This window comes from Carica papaya, chromosome 6 (assembly GCF_054855325.1).
Source record: "Carica papaya isolate Zhongbai chromosome 6, ASM5485532v1, whole genome shotgun sequence".
Taxonomy (NCBI): Eukaryota; Viridiplantae; Streptophyta; class Magnoliopsida; order Brassicales; family Caricaceae; genus Carica; species Carica papaya.
This window is the reverse complement of record NC_142314.1, coordinates 17,105,742-17,127,414: the sequence shown is the minus strand read 5'-3', so window position 1 is coordinate 17,127,414 and position 21,673 is coordinate 17,105,742. Positions and strand designations below refer to the sequence as shown.

The following is a 21,673-nucleotide window of genomic DNA, read 5'->3' as shown; positions in this document are numbered from 1 at the left end:
TTGGGCAATTCAAGGTTCTATAGCCGCTGTAGGCCATAACTTTGCCCATAACACCGACCAGCTGCCTCTTGTGAATGGCATCATCATCTTAATGATCATACTATCTCCCACAATATCTCAGAGTTTAGAAGACTGGACCCTCCTCATTTTGATGGTGGACCAGACCCCATGGTTGTCGAAGCATGGATCATGCAGATGGAATATATTTTCTCTGTTCTCAAGCTCACAAAAGAGCAGAAGGTTTACCTTGCTATTTTATGTTCATAGGAGAAGCCGAGCACTGGTGGTGTCTCAAAAAAGACACCCTGCCTACACCGACTACTTGGGACCAGTTTATCATGCTTTTCTCAAGAGCTCCTTGCCAATTTACTTTCGGAAGAAGAATTTTAAAATTTGCGCTAGAAAAGTATGACAGTGAGCTAATATGCTTTCAGATTCATTCAACTATCTAGATTTACCTCGGATATCATTGCCACAAAGAAAAAAATCCTGAAAGTTTCTCAAGGGTCTGAGAGCTGACATCTTCAATCGAGTGGCCATGATGAGGTCAAAAACCTATGCTGAAGCCCTTGAGCATTCCTAATTAGCTAAAGAACTTCTTGTTGTCTGGCACCGACGCATCAACAATGTCTAAATCCAACACCAACAAAAGAGGAAGCATAACAACCAGGGTCAAATTGACAAGTGATCTAGAACAGCCCCTACAGCAGTTGTTGCCCCACCTCCACCTCTTGATAACCCTTTCAATCTGCTCAAGCATGCTAACATTGTGGTAGAAACCATGGTAACCAGCCACATTTTAAACTAAACAATGCTTGCTATAAGTGCAAGAGTACCCAACATTTCGTGAAAGACTGACGCGGGAGGGTATAGGGAGGATCGAACCAACTCCTATAACTCACTTAATGTTATGTAATACAAACTTAACCGCATAGTAAAACTCCTGCCTCTTATTGAATTTACAATTCTAAAATGAATGCAAAAACAAAGATTAAAAAAAAATAAAACAAGGAAAGGAAAAATGCCATGGACTTATTAATAAGTTGATTTTCGCTCATTAGTTCGACAAGACTTCTAAAGGCTCCTGCTCCTCGAAGAAATTCAAAAAGCTAAAATAGCAAGAATGCTAATGAAAGAAAAGTTTAAACTTCCAAGAATTTCTCTCAAATTGATTGTAATTCGTGTATGTCTATAACTTACGAGCAAAGGCCTATTTATAGCCTTTCTCGAGATAAGTCTAGATGATTATAATATCTTGAAGAAATTAATAAAATAATATCCTAAATAAAATTTTATCTAATTATAGGATAATTACATAATAAAATATTTATTTTATCGTGTCTAAATACAAGATAATTAATTAAATAATTATAAGGATATAATTTACATTAAAATAATAATTAAAAATCGGATAGGTTTTATCCTATGTGCTTTTCATGTAAAACACATGGAAAAATTAATTTAGACATATAGGAATTAAATTAAAACATAAAAATTAAAAAGTAGGGTCCAAAAGCCTTAAATTAAAAATAAAATATTAATTAAGTAAAAAGAGGGGTGAGGGCTTGTTTGGGCAACTCGTGCATGTTGGGCTGGATAGTCCACGCGGGCCTCGCAAAGGAAGCCCACAGGTTGGGCTTCTGCGTCGGGCAGGCTTGTGAGTCGCGAGGGGTTGCTGCAGGGCATGGGCTTAGGCCACACACATGATTCCTTGCCGAGAGTGTGCCGGATGGCCAGCACACATGTGGGCTAGTGCACGTATGTGGGCTTCCCTTTATGTGCATGTGCGCGTGCACCATGCGTGAGCCCTGTTCACATATGTGTACGGATCTTCCTAAGGTGCGACATGGGCTTGCCTTTTGCCTTTAACTTTGATCTTCTTGGGCCATGGCCCACCTTAGTCGTATAACCTTGAAGTCATCTTAGGTTGGGCCAAAAACTGGATTTTCCTTTCAATTCTTCAAACCCATTAATCTTACTTGGGTTTTAAGCCTTCTGAGGATTCCTCATTGAAGCAAGATTGCATCTTTAGAAGTAATTTTGGACTATCTAGAATCACATCATCCCCTCTTCTTCAAAAAAATTCATCCTCGAATCTGGGCCTTCAGCACAAGGAAGAAAATTAGTGATTATTATGGAAAACACACCATACTTCCCCGACATGTTCATTTTGTTGTTGATGCATGTCATGACTTGATTCACAATTCCTTCGGGATCTGGATCAAATCTTCGTAGCCCACTTTTCATGGTAATTATCTGTACGAGGAAAATAGTACGACTATGTAAATAGTGATTATGATCAAAATGAATCTCCGTGTAGGTAAGTACAATCAAACTTTCCTTTTCACATGAGATAATCCTAAACATTCTATCCCTGCCACCAGAACACTCCACTGTTTTCTTTCTCCATTTTTCTCTTAGTGGACCATCTTTAGATGTCTGGTGGGCAGCTTTTATGCTCATTGGACCATTAACTTTCTCTTCAGGCTTTTTTCTCTCTTTTGTCCTTCTTGAGTATTCATCAAAGGATCATTTAATTTTGACTTGATCTTCATTTGCGTCTTTTGGTGATAAAGGCATAAGAACATGATTCATACCGTCCTTTCGCAATGAATATCAATTGGTATGGTCATTATGTTATACCACTCTATCAAATTGCCAAGGTCTCCCGAGTAGTAGGTGATTGGCATGTATAGGTACAATGTCACAACATACATCGTTGTGATATTCTCTGATGGAGAACAACACTATGACTTACATGTCGACCCTGCTAATCCCACGAAGAGAGTGCTTGCTACATTAGCACAACTACCACCGTCAATAACCATTCCTTAAACCTTACCATTGACAAGGCATCGTCTTGTGGAATATGTTCTCCATTTGCTCGTTGTCCTTTCCCTGAGCTTGCAGGTTTGCTATCGTTTAGACAACAAGGATACTTTCGTCGAAAGGAAGTATGGCACTTTGTTGAAACATAGTGAATTTTCCTGCAATGTAAAAGTTAATGATGAAAATCTCTCCCTCACCTTCACTCGTGCTTAACCTCACAATCCCTCAACACTCATGTTTCAAGTTGAGCCTTTGGAATTAGATCTCCTTAATCTGGACCTATACATTAGTCTCAAAGACACTAGCAAGGAATCCTAAAGGAATGCTAACTCTAAAGCTCAAACTTTAAGCTCACGAATAAAGAATCGTTATGCTTAAACAATACAAATGCAATATGAATTATGCAAACAGAATGAAAAAACAAAAGTTTTCAGTCTCACCTAGTAGATGACTTACTATTCCTCTTGATGGCTTTCCAACAATCTAATAGGCAGTTACTCTACTTTTGTCATGCAAAAATACAAACGTGTCAATTGCCTTATAGGATGCAATTGAGATATTTTTGAGATATTTTATAAATATAATTTTTTTAATAATAAATACAAACCATTTGAATGGAACGGATAGATATGAATTCAAGGGGGATGCAATACGAATCAACAAACTAAAAATTAATTTAAATTGTCAATTGAAGAACAAAAAAAAATGATGAAACAAATAAAGATTATTTTGGTTTCAAGAGACTAAACTATGATAACAAATGACATGGAAGGGTATGGGAAGGATCGAATCAACTCCTATAACCTACTCAACATTATCCAATACCGAAACTTAACCGCTTAGAAAACTCCTCCCTCTAATTAAATTTACAATCCGAAAAGGAATGCAAAAATAAAGATTAGAAAAAATAAAAAAATAAAATAAAAAATATCACGGATTTACCGATAAGTTGATCCTAACTCTTTGGCTCAACAAGACTTCTGAAAACTCTTACTAATCGAAGAACTTAAAGAAGCTAAATTAGTAAAACTTCTAGTAGAAAAAAACCTAAGCTTTCAAAAATTTCTCTCAAATTAATTTTAATTGGTGTGTACCTATAACCTTTGGGCAAAGTCCTATTTATAGTCTTTTTTAGAATAATTCTAGTTGATTATAATCTTTTAAAGAAATTAATAAAATAATATCCTAAATAAAATTCTATTTAATTATAGGATAATTACAGAATAAAATATTTATTCGCTTCCATTTAAATACAAGATAATTAATTAAATAATCTTAGGAATATAATTTATATTAAAATCATAATTAAAAATAGGATAGGCTTTCCTATGTGGTTTTCATATAAAACACATGAGAAAATTAATTTAGATATATGGGAATTAAATTAAAAACATAGGGAATTAAAAGATGGGGTCCAAAAACCTTAAAAATTAAAAATATAAATATTAATTAATTAAAAAGGTGGGTGAGGGCCTGTTTGGCAACCCATGCGGATTGGGCCAGCTGGTCCACACTGGCTACACAAAGCAGCCCTGCAGGTTGGACCTACGTGTGGGGTGGGCTTGTGGGCCGCGTAGGGTTGTTGCAGGGTGCGGGCTTGGGCCACATGCATGCACCCTTGTCGGGCGTGGGCCAGATGGCCAACACACATGCGGGCTGGTGCGCGCATATGGGTTTCCCCTTGCACGCATCTGTACACACACCGAGCGTGCGGGGAGCCTTTCCGCATGTGCATACGGTTCTTCCTAAGGCTACATGGGCTGGCCTTATGCCTTTGGCTTTAATCTTCTTATGTCGTGGCCCACTTTGGTCGTATGGCTTTGAAGTCATCTTAGGTTGGGCCAGAAGTGAGTTTTTCCGTTCGATTCTTCGAGCCCATTAATCTTACTTGGGCCTTAAGCCTACTAGTTTAGACAAACTTCACCCATTTCCGAGAATAATCTCAATTAGGAAAGCATTTAGGGATAAATTTACTTTCTTGTTCTGGACGTTCCTCATTGAGGCAAGATTGCAGTTTTAAAATTATTTTTGGACTGTCTAGGATCACATCATCCCCCTCTTCTTCAAAAAGATTCATCCTCGAATCTAGGCCTTCATCATAGGGGAAAAGATTAGTCAATTGAAAACACACCATACTTTCTCGACATGTTTACTCCGTTATTGATGAATGTCATGACTTGATTCACAATTCCTCCAAGATCTGGATTAAATCTTCGTAGTCCACTTTTCATGGTAATTATCTACATTAGGAAAACAATACAACTATGCATATAGTGTTTAAGATCAAAATGAATCTCTCCATAGGTAAGTACAATGAAACTTCCCTTTTCACAAGAGAGAATCATTAATATTTTGTCCCTGTCACCAAAACACTCTTTTGTTTTCTTTCTCTATTTTTCCCTTAGTGGACCATCTTTAGATGTCTGCTGGGCAGCTTTTATGCTCAATGGACCATTAACTTTCTCTTCGACCTCTTTTCTCTTTTTTGCCCTTCTTGAGTATTCATCAAAAGACTGCTTAATTTTGACCTGATCTCCATGTGCCTCTTTTGGTGATAGAAGCGCAAGGATATTATTTAGATCATCCTTTCGTAATGAAAATCGATTGGTACTGTTGTTATATTGTACATATCTATCAAACTGCCAAGGTCTCCCAAGTATCAAGTGACTGGTATGCATAGGTACAATGTCACAACATAGTAGTCATGATATTCTCCAATGAAAAATGACACTATGACTTGGTTGGAATGGGTAAAGATTTGGATGTTTAATGCATGTCAACCCTACTCTTTCCATAAATAGAGTGATTGCCAAATTAGCACAGTTACCACAGTCAATGACTATTCTACATACCTTACTATCATAAAGGCATTGGGTGTAGAATATGTTCTCCCTCTGCTCATTGTCTTATCCCTAGGTTTGCAGGTTCGCGACACTTCAAACAACAAGGTTGCTTTCTCATAAGAAAAGTATGCCACTTTATTGAAACATAGTGAATTTTCTTGCAAGGTAATGGTTAATGAAAGAAATCTCTCCCTCACCTTCACTCGTGTTTAAGCACATATTACCTCAACACTCATGTTTTAAGTTGAGCTTTTGGAATTGGATCTCCTTAATCAGGACCTGTACGTTAGTCTCAAAGACACTAGCAAGGAATCCTAAAGGAATGCTGACTCTAAAGCTCAAAATTTAAGCTCACGAATAAAGAATTGTAATGTTGAAACAATGCAAATGCAATATGAATTATACAAGCATAATGAAAAAATAAAAGTTTTCACTCTCACCTAATGGATGACTTACTCTTCCTCTTAATAATTTTTTGACAATCTAATAGGCAATTACTCTTCTTTTGCCTCTCAATAGTTTTTTGATAATCTGATAGGCAGTTACTCTACTTTTGTCACGCAAAAATGCAGACAACATGTCAATTACCTTATTGGATGTAATTGGGATATTTTTGGTATTTTTGATATATATAATTTTTTTTCAATAATAAATACGAACCACTTGAATTCAACGGATAGATATAAATTCAAACGGGATGCAATAGGAATTAACAAATTAAAAATTAATTTGAATTGTTAATGGAAGAACAAAAAAAATTGCTAAAAGCAATATAGATAGATTTGGGTTTTAGGAGCCTAAGCTCTAATACCAGATGACGTGGGAGGGTATGAGGATGATCGAATCAATTTTTATAACCCACTTAACCTTATGCAATACCGAAATTTAACCACGTAGAAAACCTCTCCCTTTAATTGAATCTACAATTCTAAAATGAATGAAAAAATAAAGAATAAGAAAAATAAAACAAAGAAAGGAAAGACGTCTCGAACTTACCGATAAGTTGATCCCCGCTCCTTGACTCAACAAGACTTCTAAAGACTCTTGCTCCTTAAAGAACTTGAAGAAACTAAATTAGCAAAAATGTTAATAGAAGAAAATCTTAAGTTTTCAAGAATTTTTCTCAAATTGATTGTAATTGGTGTGTGCCTATAACCTATGGGCAAATGCTTATTTATAGCCTTTTCCGACATAATTCTAGATTATTACAATCTCTTGAAGAATATAAAATAATATGCTAAATAAAATTCTATCAATTTTATAATAATTACATAATAAAATATTTATTCTATCCATCTAATACAATATAATTAATTAACTAATCTTATTAACAGAATTTATATTAAAATAATAATGAAAAATATGATAGGCTTTATCCATGTGGTTTCCATGTAAAACACATAGGAGCATGTGAGAATTAAAAGGTGGTGTCCAAAAGCCTTAAAAATTAAAAATAAAATATTAATTAATTAAAAAGGTGGGTGAGGGCAGATTTGAGCAACTCGTGCGAGTTGAACCGGCTAGTCTACACAGGCCACACAAAGCGAGCCTGCAGGTTGGGCTTGCATGCGAGGTGGGCTTGTTGGTCGTGCGGGATGTGGGCTTGGGCCACACGTGAGTGCCCTTGCTGGGTGTGGGCCAGATTGTCAGCACACATGCGAGCTAGTGCGCGCATGTAGGCTTCCCCTTGTGCGTGCACCATGCTTGTTGGGAGCCTTGTCCTCATATTTGAACAGTTCTTCCTAAGGCGCGGCATGGGCTGGCCTTTTGCCTTTTGCCTTTTGTTTTGATCTTCTTGGCCCGTGGCCCACTTTTGTCATAGGATCTTGAAGTCATCTTGGGTTGGGCCAAAAGTGGGCTTTTTCTTTCAATTCTTCAAGCTTATTAATCTTACATGGGCCTTAAACCTTCTACCTTGGACAAACTTGGCCCATTCCTGGGAATAATACCATTTAGGAAAGTGTTTAGGGATGAAATTATTTTCCTATTTTGGACGTTCTTCATTGTGGGAAGATTGCATCTTTAGAACTAATTTTGGAATGTCTAGCATCACATTAAGGATTATCCCCAGAAGTCTAAGGATGCTTCTAGACCCGTTATTAGAGGAAGAGTCTTCCACCTCAACGAGTCTGATGCCATGGTAACATCGACTATCATTCAGGGTACACTTTAAATTCATAATTCTATTTCTCGTACTTTGATACTAGTGTCATCCACTCTTTTGTATCTTGTAAATTTGATAACAATTTGATAATTGAGCCTGCACCTTTAGTACAAACATTGATTGTGGAAATACCATCTAGAGAACTTTTAAAAACCCATGTAGTATATACATCTTGTAGGGTGAAGATTTTAGTGAGACAATTCACCGTAAATCTTATACTCCTAGATTTTTCTAGTTTTAACATTATTTTGAGCATGGATTGGTTAGAGGTCTATCATGCCATAATCGACTATTGTGATAAAACTGTAACCCTCTGTTCCCCTAAAAAGAAACAATCGTAAAGCCAAGGCAAATAGGAAATTCTGTTTTGTTTGAAGCTATATTTTTGTAAATAAAATTGAAAATTTTAAATTAAGCATGTTTAACATTTTATATGAAATGCATGACAAAGTTTTTAAAAAGGTACATTAACATCTTTGATGCATAGGCATGTGGACCCTGAAAATTCAATGTAGACAATCTCTATTGTTTGTGACTTCCCAGATATTTTTTCTGAGGAGTTTTCAGGTCTACCACCTAAGCAAGAGATCAAGTTCTTCATTGACCTAGTCCCTGGGACACACCCCATTTTCAAGACCATTTACTGGATGGGTCGAGCAGAAGTTTGAGAGTTGGGTCATCAGATTGCAGAACTGAGAAAAAAAAGCTCTATCAGACCAAGTCATACACCAATCCTATGAAGAATGTTGTCTTCTATTGGGACCTTAGCTATGAAGAAAATTTTGTCAGACTCAAGCGTCGACTTACCATTGCTCCGGTGTTGATTGTTTTTGACAATACTGATCGATTTCATGTGCATTGTGATGCATCTCATGTTGGTATAGGATGTGTGCTCATGCAACATAGTCGAGTACTCACTTATACTTCCAAGCAGTTGAAGCCGTGTGAGTGGAACTACCCCACTCCCGACCTTAAGCTTGCCGTCATAATCTTTATATGGTGTCACTACTTATATGGTCAGACTTTTGAGATTTATACAAATCATAAAAGTTTAAATTACTTATTGTTTAAAAGGAAATTGAATATCAGACAAAGACATTGGATGGACCTCTTGAAAAACTATGATTGCAAGATTCTATACCACCTAGGTAGGAATAATGTAGTCATGGATGCACTTAGCAAGATGAACTCAACCTTATTAGCACAGATGATGGTTTCTGGTTGGAGGATGCTTGAGATAGTTCAGGACCTCTAGTTGAATCATTATGGCAAGGGTGCGTACCTTGCCCAAATTCATATCTAGCCCACTTTTATAGTGTTCGACAGGGATCCTTGTTTTACTTCTCGTTCTTGGGATAACTTCCAATAAGCTCTTGACTCTAACTTTTACTTCAACACTACTTACCATCAATAAACTAATAGCCAATCTGAACAAACTATTCAGATGTTGGAGGATATGTTACGAGACTGTGTACTAGATTTTGACAATAGTTGGGACTAGCATCTACTCTTAACAAAATTTACTTACAACAATAGTTATCATTCTAGTATTGGTATGACTCCATATGAAGCCCTCTATGACGAGCCATGTTGATCACCTTTGTTAGAACAAAGTTGGGAACATATGTCTTCAGGAAACATATCTCATTCAAGAAATCATAGACAAGGTTACCACCATCTGCAAGAATCTCATCACCACCCAAATTCGACAGAAGAGTTACGTAAGCAATTAGAGGAAGGACTTGGAATTTGCTGTAGATGATCATGTTTTCCTCAAGATCTTTCCATACAAGAAAAAAATGCAATTTGGAAAGAGAGGGAAACTAAGTCCACATTTTGTGGGACCTTTTGAGATATTAGAACGTGTTGGCCCCGTGGCTTGCCATGTCGCTTTGCCACATGAATTTAGGGGTCTACACGATGCCTTCCATGTCTCAAGCTCAGGATGTAGCACCATGATCCTTCTCACATCATTCTGCACCAGCGACTCCGAGTCAATTTGGGAATGACCTACGCAGAGTATCCTATCGAGATCGTTGATTGAAAGGATAAAGTTTTAAAGAACAGAAGGATTCTGATGGTCAAGGTGTTATGGCAATACCACACCCCTTGATGAGGCCATGTGGAAACTCGAAGATGAAATGCAAGATAAGCATCCCGAATTGTTTTGAAAATTTAACTATAAATTTCGAAGACCAAATTTTTTATAAGGGGAAGATTTGATACCCTTGAACCTTTAAATATTAATGTTGTAATGTTAATTGGTTTTATTTTACAAAATTTTCTTAAATTTGGTATTGCAAATATTTTATCATATTTTTTTATTGTTGAGTTTCAATATTCAAAATATTTTGTGTGAATTAATGTGTGCTTTTAGCAAAGGGATATATAAAATAATTAAAAATAGAAATAAATTTATTTAAAATGACAAAAATGGGAGAAAACCCGTGGACAAGCCAGTGGGGGAGTTCCCACGCACGCCCGCACTTCACAATGTGTGATGCAACGAGTGCTATATGCGCATCCCACAGCCGTGCGGGCAGCGTGCCATTGTGAAGTGCGGGTCCACGTGTTATACGCACGCTCGCACTTCATAATGGCACGCTGCCCGCACGGCTGTGGGATGCGCATATAGCACTCGTCGCATCACACATGCGCCCTATGCGTACGTCACGTCACACCTGAGCTCGCCACTAGCACGCTGCAGCCCGTCCCATCGCCCACACGCATGTTGCCCACACACCAGCACGTCCTGTATGATGCGCACGTTGTCATGTCGCTCGTGCATGCCTGTTGTATGCATGATGCGCATCTACCTCACCGGCCATAGCCACTTGCACACCGCTTGCCGCACGTTGCATCCCTAGCTGTCATCCCCTCATGCTGCAGTCATCAACAATCACCTGTACTACACCGCCAGTTGCCATATGGCACGCATGCCTGCTGCCATATGGCGCGTATACAAATTTTCCCCTTTGGCTATTTAAAGCCTTTCCTCTCCACTTCTCCCACCAATTTTTCCTTATTTTTCATCTTCTCCATTTGACCAAGTGAGAGGAGAGAGAGAGTAAAGAGAGAAGACTAGAGAGAAAGGGACAAAACCAAAAAGAAACTGAGAAAACTTTTCCATCCACACAATAAGCCTCCTTAAACTTTTCCATCCACACAATAAGCCTCCTTTTCTCGATTTCATTTCTTTTAAAGACCTTTTCTTAGAATCTCGTTTCCTTAAATTTTTAGAAATCTCTTCTAAAACCTACAGTTGTCGAATGACCTTTTCGTCTCCTTCAAAATAAATAAACAATATCGTTGTGGAAAAACCTAAAGCTTTGAAATTAGGTAAGGGATCTTGATATTTTTATGTACTCTTTTAAATGTGTTTGCTAGATAGTGAGAACATTTAAGAATAACGAAACATAAGAATTCATATTTTGTTGATTGAATTCCTTAATGATGTATCGAGTAGAGATGTTAGGGATTTTAATCAATGGGATTTCAATGCATGATTATTAGTATTTTGTATAACAAGTTTAATAACAAATTTTAATCGAAAGATAATATGAAATTGACTTGTGACATGTATTAATATTCCTAAATAAGGCTGGATAATTTAGTTGATTATATGCAGATTTTTATTGAAGTATCTGAATAAAAGTTTCATTTAAATTGAAAGATTATGTCCCTGAATAATGTTAATCAGGATTTAGAATTAACCCACCAATGTTAACTCAGATTTCATTATCAATATTGATATTTAGGCAAGTTTAGGGAGATTGTGGACTCTAACGTTATTTTATTAATTTATTTATTTTTAATTTATTGTGGTTATTTAATTTTCTGCAATTTTATTTAGTTTTATAATTTATTTTAATTTACTTTTATTTGATTATTATTTCTCAAATAACAGTCTTAATATAATAATTAGTTTATAAAATTTGGTCTTCGTGGCACGATACTCGAATTCCAATATCTGTATTACATATACAACTAGTGTACTTGCTAGTATTGTTTAGGATGCATCAAGTTTTTGGCGCTATTATCGGGGACCAAAGATTTATTTAGAAATATTATATTGTTATTAGCTATTAATTTAAGATTTTTAATTTTTAATTTGTTTCTCTTCTGTTTCAGGTTGTGCTAGTCTATGACCAGGAATTCTGAGGAGCCATTAACAGAATTTGATCTGGAACTTGAACGAACTCTTCATTTAAGAAGAAGAGTAAACCGTCAACTCAACATGGTGGAAAATCAAAACAATCTTCTTGAAGGAGACGGGAACAATAATGGTGCTAGAGATGCTCAAACTATTCGCACCATAAGAGACTATGCCATGCCATCATTGGAAGGTGCAAGTCCAAACATTTTGAAGACCTGCTGTAACACTTGGAAATCCTTTGCATTTAACATGTGTCGATCTCCATTAATTAGGTCTCATGGCCATTTAAATTCTGTTAGTATTTAAAATTACTGATATTTTTGCTTTATGTTAATTTATATAAATTTCATTCATTTTTAATGTTTTCCAAAATTATTTCCAAATTAATAATATTTTTAGGAAAAATGATAGGAATTGGTGAAACTAGCAAAGCAAAAAAGCAGAGAAATGCCCATAGCCTGTAGTCCGCAGACGCACGTGATTGCGGCCTGGCGCGAGGTCAGCATGCTCGGGCAAGCCCGCGAGCGCGCACTGGGTGCGATTGTGAGCAGTAGGGCCACCTGTGTGTGCACAATGCATAACATGGCCGCTCACAGCGCATAGCTGGCCACTGTCGGCCGACCATTAACGGGACGACTGCTGCCTTGTCCCGCCGACCATGTTTGGCCATGCCAAGTGGGCCCCACTAGAAAAAACTACTTTCCTTAACCATTTTTAGATCAAATGTTGGAAAGGCAAGTAGGTAATAAGTTTTATTGCTTTTTAGATGGTTATTCCAAGTATTTTCATATTCCTATCGCCCTGAAAAATCAAGAAAAAATAACCTTTACTTGTCCTTATGGTACTTTTGCTTATAGGCATATGCCTTTTTGGGTTATGTAATGCATCAGCTACGTTTCAGCAGTGTATGATGTCTATTTTTCATGACATGATTGAAAAATTTATGGAGATTTTTATGAATGATTTCACTCTCTATGGACTAACATTTGATTCTTGTTTATATAATTTAGAGTTAGTTTTGCAGAGATGTGATGAGACAAACTTGGTGCAGAATTGGGAGAAATGCCACTTCATGGTGACAGAAGGAATAGTTCTTGGACATAAAATTTCTAAAAGAGAAATTGAGGTAGACAAAGCAAAAGTGGAGGTGATAGCAAAATTGCCACCACTAACAGATGTCCGAATTATTGGGAGTTTCTTAAACCATGTGGGTTTTTATGGAAGATTTATCAAGGATTTTTCTAAAATGGCCAAACCTTTAAAAGTAAGTTTGCTTATGAAGGATGCTAAATGTAACATTGAAAATGATCATTTGCAGGCCTTTAACATATTAAAGGCGAAGCTAGTTACAACCCTTGTGACTGTAGCACTGGATTAGAGTGAGTCTTTCAAGGTTATGTACGATACTAGTGACTATGTAGTAGGAGTTATCATGGGGCAAAAGAGAGAGAGTTTTTAGAACCATTTATTATGATAGTCATGCTCTCACAGGCCCATAACTCAATTATATTACAACTGAAAAGGAGTTCCTAGCAATTGTTTTTATATTTGAGAAATTTAGATCATATTTAATAGGTTCAAAAATAATTGATTTCACTGACCATGCAGCTTTGAGGGATCTTTTTGCTAAAAAAAGACTTTAAACCAATATTGATCCATTGGGTGTTGCTACTACAAGAGTTTGATGCAGAGATTACGGATAAGAGAGGAGTGGAGAATCTAATAACTGACCATTTATCAAGCCTAGAGAATTTGTTACCTACAAAAGATGAGATTTCTAAAGTTTTTCTTGATAAAAAGTTATATGTTGTGTTCTCCAGCTCTTCTAAATTGCCATGGCATGCTGATATAGCTAATTTTCTAGTGGATACCAAAGGATTTTAGTTTTCAACAAAGGAAAAGTTTATTACTTTATCTGGGATGATCTTTATTTATACTACTTAAATTTTTTGAAAGTTTTAGAATTTCTTGTATTATATTGATATGGAGATTAATCTTGTGAACACTATAAGTAGTATTAGTTATGTTTTTTACTAACTTTTGTGTTCTTTATACTTTCTTAGTTGTCCCAATTTTCTCAGAAAGAGAAAAATGAAATAAAAAAAGCACCATAAAAACCTATTCACTGATCACTCAATTTTACACTACCAAGTGGCGTTGCTTAGTGGTTCGGCGCCATGCTAGCTTAACCAGAGGTCTCAAGTTTGAGCCCTAGGAACACAGCTACCTTTGGTAGGGAGGGCTTACATCTTAGTGCACCTTAATAGATTGATTTGGCTCAAAAAATAAAATGGTGGTTATGAATAAAGCTAGTAGCCATCTAGAATTGTGACTAACTGAGTAACTGGGTGCCGAAATCACCAATATTTACGCTCGCGTCAAAAGGTCAGATGACACTCTAGGCAAACCAATAAGGTGCTAAAAATATAAATAAATAAATAAAATGACATCAAAATAAAGAAAATTGTCAATTTTGGAGGTTAGAGGCCATGATTGTTAATGATTTGCAATTCTTATAGTCTTATGGATGAATGAAGCTTTTCTTCTATGTTAATATAATCTTTTCATCCTCTAACTTTCATTTAATTGAGTTTCGATGGAATTTAAATGACCGAAGTTGAGTATGAGACCTATGTTATTAATTTTAAGAGTTCAATTGTTGTGTTGAGATGATTCTTCATGTTGGTCTAATTCTAACTTTACTTAAGAACGAGCAAAGAGCTAGGTGTGAGGTGATTTGGTAATTGTGCATTTTATACACAATCAGGATTGTTTTTGCTTTATTTTTTATTAGTTTTGACTAATTTTAATTATTTTTTCATTTTATTTTAATTTATTTAGTCATTTTAATTTATTTTATGAATTTTAAGTAATTTTGGGAGAATTTAAAAAGTTTTGGATGAAGACAAAAAAGGGAAGCAACCTGCACTAGTAGATGCATGCTCATGCAGGTAGTGATGCACATACATCTTGGAGTCTCTCCACACAGAACTTTGAAGGCAGTAATCCACGAGTAGGTGCACGGTCATGCAGATGGTCATGCATGGAAAAAGTAGAAATTTTATTTTTTCTAAATTACTTAGGATGCCTTGTTTTCTTTCTTATTTTACTTAAAATTTATATTTAGTGTATTTTGTTATTTATCCTAATATATATAGGACACTTATTCAGCTACTCTTTATTATTGGAGAGATTGTTCTAAATTAGATAATTTCTTTTTCTTCTTCCTTGAAGACCCAAAACTCCATTGAAGAGGAGATCAAGCTCAAGACAAAGAAACAATGAAAAGTTTTATTTTTATTTTATCATATTTTCTTTTAGTTTCTGTTTTTGCTTTTTGTATTTAATTATGGAGTAAATTTGTTTTTGTTAAGAAAAACATAAACCCTAAACTATAATGGATATTAATTTTGCTTAATGATATTTGAGTTAGCTTTATGCAAATTTATTGAATTTAATGCTTGTATTGATATTTTGTTGATTAAATTCCTTAATGATGTATCGAATAGAGAAGTTAAAATTTTTAATCAATGGAATTTCAATGCATGATTATTAGTGTTTTGTATAATAGGTTTAATAACAAATTTGTTCGAATAGATAATCTGAAATTGACTTATGGCATATATTCTTGTTCCTGAATAAGGTCGAATAATTAGATTGATTACATGCAAGTTTTTATTAAAGTGTTTGAATAAGATGTTCAATTTAAATCTGAATAGTTATTACCCTAAATAAGGTTAACCAAACTTTAGAATTAACCCGTCAATCTTAACTTATATTTCATTATAAATATTTATATCTAGGCAAGTTTAGGAAGATTGTGAACTCTAACATTGTTTTATTGATTGATGTATCTTTGATTTACTGTGGTTATTTATTTTTATGCAATATTATTTTGTTTTATAATTTATTTTAATTTACTTTCATTCGATTATTATTTCTCAAAAAATAATTTTCGGTATAATAATTAATTTATAAAATTTGATCTTCGTAAGACGATACTCGAATTCACATATGTGTATTACTTATATGACTAGTGCACTTGCTAGTATTGTCTAGAATGCATCAGTTTCCTTCAATCGAATATGTTTCTTACTATTCTTTCGTGTCATGCCATGCCTTCGTTGGTTCAACTAGTTTTGTTATGTTACTCACAATTCTGTCATATCATCTCATGTTTAGTTAGTTTAACTAGTTTCTGTTATATTACTCGTTGTTCTATTGTGTCATTGGTTCTTTGATGTTGCACTACTCTGGCTTTACTTCTGATAATTGAGAATAGAAATCGGATATTTTTTATTTAATTTAGAAAGTAAATATTTTCTCAATATTTTCTAATGAATATGTTTTGCGACAAGCCTAGAGGTAAGTCACGGATTTCGAAGGTAATGACATGGTTTCAAAATTAATAACTTTTAAAACTTTAGTAGTGTAGTTTAAATACTACTTCCCTTACTAAATTTTATAGAACTCACCCCAATCCATTTCCCCACAGATGATAATGATAGTGAGGAATCACTTCTTGAGCTACCCCTTGAAGCTTGCTTGGATCCATTTACAGATCTGTAGTGGACATTTGAATGCAATTGATGACTGTACTCTGATGAACTATTCTTTTTGTAGTGTTAGAAGTGGCTAGACACATGTTGTATATATTTTGGTCAGCTATCTTCTTGGTCTCTAGTGTATTTGAACATCAAATATTTTGTAAGAGATGATTTTTTTCTTCCGCTGTATAAATTTAATTTATACTCATATCTATTAATGTATCAGACTCTTTTACCCATCAGGTAATGGGATGTCACATAATCCATTGATACCCCTGACTCATTGTCGGTCAGGTACCCAGCTCCTACAAATCCCCTGCCTCATCGACTAGGTTTGCTGTATAGCTCCAACTAACACAAATTCCTCATCTCATTGCTTAGGTTCAATGTGTAGCCCGTGCAAATCCCCTAACATATTGTCTAGGTTCACTACACCCACCTGGCATGCTATAGGTGGGAGCCGAGCACTCTCCCCAGTAGGTGATGCACCCTCAAAACTAAATTCATCATAAAAGTCACAATATCCCAGTCTCAATAAAAGCATCACATGATTAAATTTTATCATCATCAATATACATGTAAATCACAAATCCATGTAAATATATATAAAATTACTTCAAAGCTACCTATACTAATGCAATCACAATATCTACTTACCTTAAGTCCTATGCAAAGTTAGACTCAAAGAGAGTCTCTACTTACACAATCCTTGAATCTGTTTATTTACTTTAGCAAAGTCTCCCCCTAAGAATACTTCAATTTCCTATTTTCAAATGGGCAGTGTCTCCCTTTAGTTTATTTCAATTTTTTACTAGAATTTTGACGAAGTCTCCCCTTAGTTTTTCTCAATTTTCTACCCAAATTGCAATAGAGTCTCCCCTTAAAAATATTAATAATGTTTAACTCAAAAATTCCTTCTTGATATAGAAATCACATATCTAAAAAAGGGTTTAAATGATCTTACCTTATATCACCCGCAACCTTAATTTTGGCAAAGTCCCAACTCAGTTTTTAACTTTTTTCACCTAGAAATTCGACAGAGTTTCAGGATATTTTTGAGAAATATCTAACCTCAAAAATATCTCTCACATTAATATAAAACTACTCTCAAAATTTAAAGAAAAACCGAATTAAAATGAGAGAGATATGCTTTCCATCACCCCCGATCAATAGGAGAGGAAAGCCAAGGTGTTGATTGCCTATCCAATGTGGGACATTTTGGTTTGCACTTTACTTCCTAACAAATGTGGGATATTTGTAACTTTAACTTCCTAATCGATGTGGGACTTTTGTTGTTATGATTTTTCTAACCGGTGTGGGACTTTTGTCATTCTAAAATTCTTAATCGATGTGTGATTTTTGGATCTTAACTATCACACATTATTTTAGGGTTTCTTCCCGCTCTAGAGGCTTTCAAGCTCATCAAAACTCCTCCCACCACTTTATCCTCCTTTGAGGTGCTTCCATACAAAATTTGGGCCATTCCAACTCTGTTGGGTCACTTTTGTGTAATGTCTCAACTCCTCCTCAAAGAAGGAAACACTATCACAATATAACATTCACCTATAGCATAACAATCTAATAAAAATGCCAACTCATTTCATCCTTGTACAAAATTACAACGCATGAAACTCTATATAATCTCTTTATAATTAATATTGATTTCTATTATATTTTTACAATCAAAATAACTAAACTAAGAAATTTTTTAAAAGTCTTCTACTCAATCTTGAACTTGATTCAAACCTTTCTTAATCTACGATGACTGTGGAAATTTGGGGTGAAGATTCCACTACCTCAACAAGAAAAGGGGCATCGTCCACAACAGAGATATGCAATAAACATTCATATGGATAAAACAATGTAGAGTTTATTTAAGAAAATTTCAATGTGAAAAACATTCATAATCATTGTCATCCTCGTAAAAAGAATAAAACTTGAAAAACAACCACAACTATCATCTTTTTTCAATTATCATCTCACTATTCGAAAGAAAACAATCATAATCATCAATACTAACACTTTCACAAAAGTAAGACTAGAAAAACAACCATAATCATTATCATTTTTCTTTTACCTTTTCGCATATTCAATTCTTCCACATGGATACCTATCTCATATTCCATATTTAAATCACAATTTCTCTCTCCTTACATGTCCAATTCCACATTTCCACCATCATTTCTCAACATTTCGAATATTCCCAATTCAAATTCACATAATACTTTTTAGAATTTCAAACACAATTACACAAGGTTTGTCAAAATCACAAACACCATTCAACTATGTACAATTTTCAGTTATTTACACATTGTTCTTTCAACTTATTTTAATGTTTCACTATTACCATTAAGGCCTATTGGGGTTTTCTCTACATGTGAATACTCAACATACTCTTATTCCCCGATGGGTTATTGGCACACCATCATATTCTTAATCAAAACACCCTATTCCTTGGAGGGCCATAGGCACACCATCATATTCTTCATCAACACACCCCTATTCCTAGAAGGGCCCATAGGCACACCGTCATATTCTTCACCAATATACCCCTATTCCCTAAAGGGCCATAGGCACACTATCATATTCTAAATCAACACACACTTATTCCTCGGAGGGGCCATAGGCACATCATCATACTCTTCATCAACACATTCCTATACCACGAGGGCTATAGACACACCATCATATTCTTATTATCACACTCATATTCCCTGGAGGGCTATACACACACTGATATATTATCCATCAACAACTCCTATACTGCTAGGGGCTATAGCATACCATCATATTCTTATCATCACACTCATATTCCTCAAAGGACTATAAGCATACCGATATATTGTTCATCAACCACTCCTATACACCGAGGGGCTATAGGCACACCATTATATTCTTATCATCACACTCATAATCCCTGAAGGGCTATAAACACACCGCCATATTGTTCATCGACACACTCCTATACCCAGAAGTTAGGCACACCATCACATTCTTATTTAGATTCTCATTCTAATGCCATTTACATATATTCCCTAAATGCTTACGTATTCAACATATAACTCATATAAACAATACTCACATATTTATATACACCATTTGAAATAACTATATGTTCAAACACCAGATAACTTACATGCATAGTCCCATGTACTTATACATACTTTATTCGCATATACATTCTACAAATAATTTATACATACATACACACTCTTCATATTACATGTACATGCACAAACAGCAACATACATAAAATCAACACCTACGCATATTACATATGTGATCATATATACAAACCACAAATAGAATTCTTTTTTCATACAGATTCGCAAATATATATATATTATACATACAAATTCTCTTTTACACTTAAATACATATAATCACAAACACATAAATATATTCTTGTAAATGCACATCCACCTATACAGTGGCTTACATACACATAATTCAACATACGATTAAACATACTCATGCCAATGTAAAAATCACAGAAAACCCATTCACGTACAGTCCACATACATATATTGAATTTTTCAGAAAATACACCAAAACATGATTTGAAATTAACCTATCAATTCTAAAACATCATTTTGAAATCAAATAACAATTTTCTAAAAGCATGAAGTCTCCGAATGAAAACTAACCCAATTTTTACCTTGCCTGAACAGATTCGATTAAACTGATCAATCCTCACAAATTTTGATCCTTAAACTGGTTCTTCAAACCTGAACATAAAATTTCCCATTTGTCAATGTTATGACCTAATCTTTGCTTTGACTTCCCATTTCCTCTTCAAACCTTTCCTCCTCAAATTTCAGAAATTACATGCCAAAAAATCCTAGTCAAATTCCTTTCTTGAAAATTATAATTACATCGATTCATATTGTCCCTCGCTCATTCAGTCTACTATCCACCTTCTTATGCCCCTAAGACCCATTTTCCTTACTCACAGTTCAATAGATCTGGTTAAACAATACACCTTATCAATACTATAATCAATTAGTCCCATATTTCTTAGCAACACTAACAATTACTCTAGAACAGATTGTTGAATAAGTCACAGGAATGATATTTATTGTTAACTAGCTAACTTAGTAATTCTAGGATTATATCTGACATCTCCTAATTATCCCCTAAATCGGATCTAACTCCAATGCACCAAAAATTATTAAAAAACAAAATATGATTCGAATTAAGACAATAAATAAAGGAAAGAGGAGTCTACATGTTAAACATTAAGTTGTTCTCACCATGAATCCAAACCTGCCCGTCTCATACCTCCCATTCTCTACCTCTATTAGTCTATCTGCGGTCCCCCTCTTTTCAGCTGAGCGATTGTTCTCTGCCGCAGCAGGTCATCGGAGATTCGATAAGGCTCCCGGTTTGCTCCAGCTTTTTCGCACTCTCTTGGTTTACTCAAAATCGTGCCTCCCTCTTTCCACGATTCTTCCTTATTTTCTATCTCTCTCTCTAGATTGTCGCTCTCCCTTATCTCTCTTATATTTCCTTTCTGTCGTTCCCCTCGGCCACGCACGCAGTCAGCACCACCACGCGTTCTCCTTCAGGCCACGCACGAGTCTGCGTTCCTCGCAGATCTAGTCGCCTACGCTTCTCTTCTTTCTGTCGTTTCCCTGCCCAGAAGGAAGAAGGAGATTTCCCCTTCTCTGCCAGCTGTCGCAGGCATTCCTCCTCCCTCACATGCCCCTCAATCCCTTAAGGTTCTTTCTGTTGAAAGAGACAAGAAGGGAGATTTATATATGTGTTTTGGGGGCTGTTTGATCTCAATGGTAAAATTTAAACCGTTGATTTCTTATTTCTTTTTAAATTCCCATATTTCCTTTCCCTATCCAAATTTTGTATAGTCCAACCATCATCTGTTCCCATATTTCCCCCCTATTATAAAAAAAATCACAATTTAGTCCTTTCCATTTTTTGGTTCTAAATAAATTTTTTCTTATATCCTCCGAAGGTCACCGTACAATTTTTTGGAATGTTACATATTCTCTCCCTTAAAAAAAATTTAATCCCTTAAATTTGCATATACTTGGAATTTTGAAACCCTTATATTTACTTGTTTCATAATGACTTCTTTCATAAAATGTTGTAGCTATAATATTTTATTTGTATAAGA

The 21,673-nt window shown here is 35.2% G+C and overlaps 1 protein-coding gene across 31 annotated transcripts in view; it reads right to left on the bottom strand.

Moving 5' to 3' along the window:
- The window catches only part of LOC148253354 (uncharacterized), an 86,692-nt gene extending 65,324 nt beyond the window's left edge, over nucleotides 1-21,368 (bottom strand). For 5 of the 31 annotated variants that reach the window (XR_015812845.1, XR_015812847.1, XR_015812844.1 and 2 more), the window contains exons 1-2: nucleotides 20,768-21,320; nucleotides 17,504-20,267 (exon numbers count right to left, since the gene is read on the bottom strand). Coding sequence is in view for 3 of the 31 variants with exons in the window: in XM_088206414.1 (XP_088062540.1) it covers nucleotides 6,669-6,741; nucleotides 20,793-20,827 (108 nt within the window). In the remaining 28 variants the exon portion in view is untranslated. Of the gene's footprint in view, nucleotides 1-6,668; nucleotides 6,742-17,503; nucleotides 20,268-20,767 lie in introns of all 31 variants that reach the window. The other 26 variants (XM_088206414.1, XM_088206417.1, XM_088206416.1 and 23 more) reach the window with 23 other exon arrangements.
- Nucleotides 21,369-21,673: the final 305 nt, after the last annotated feature.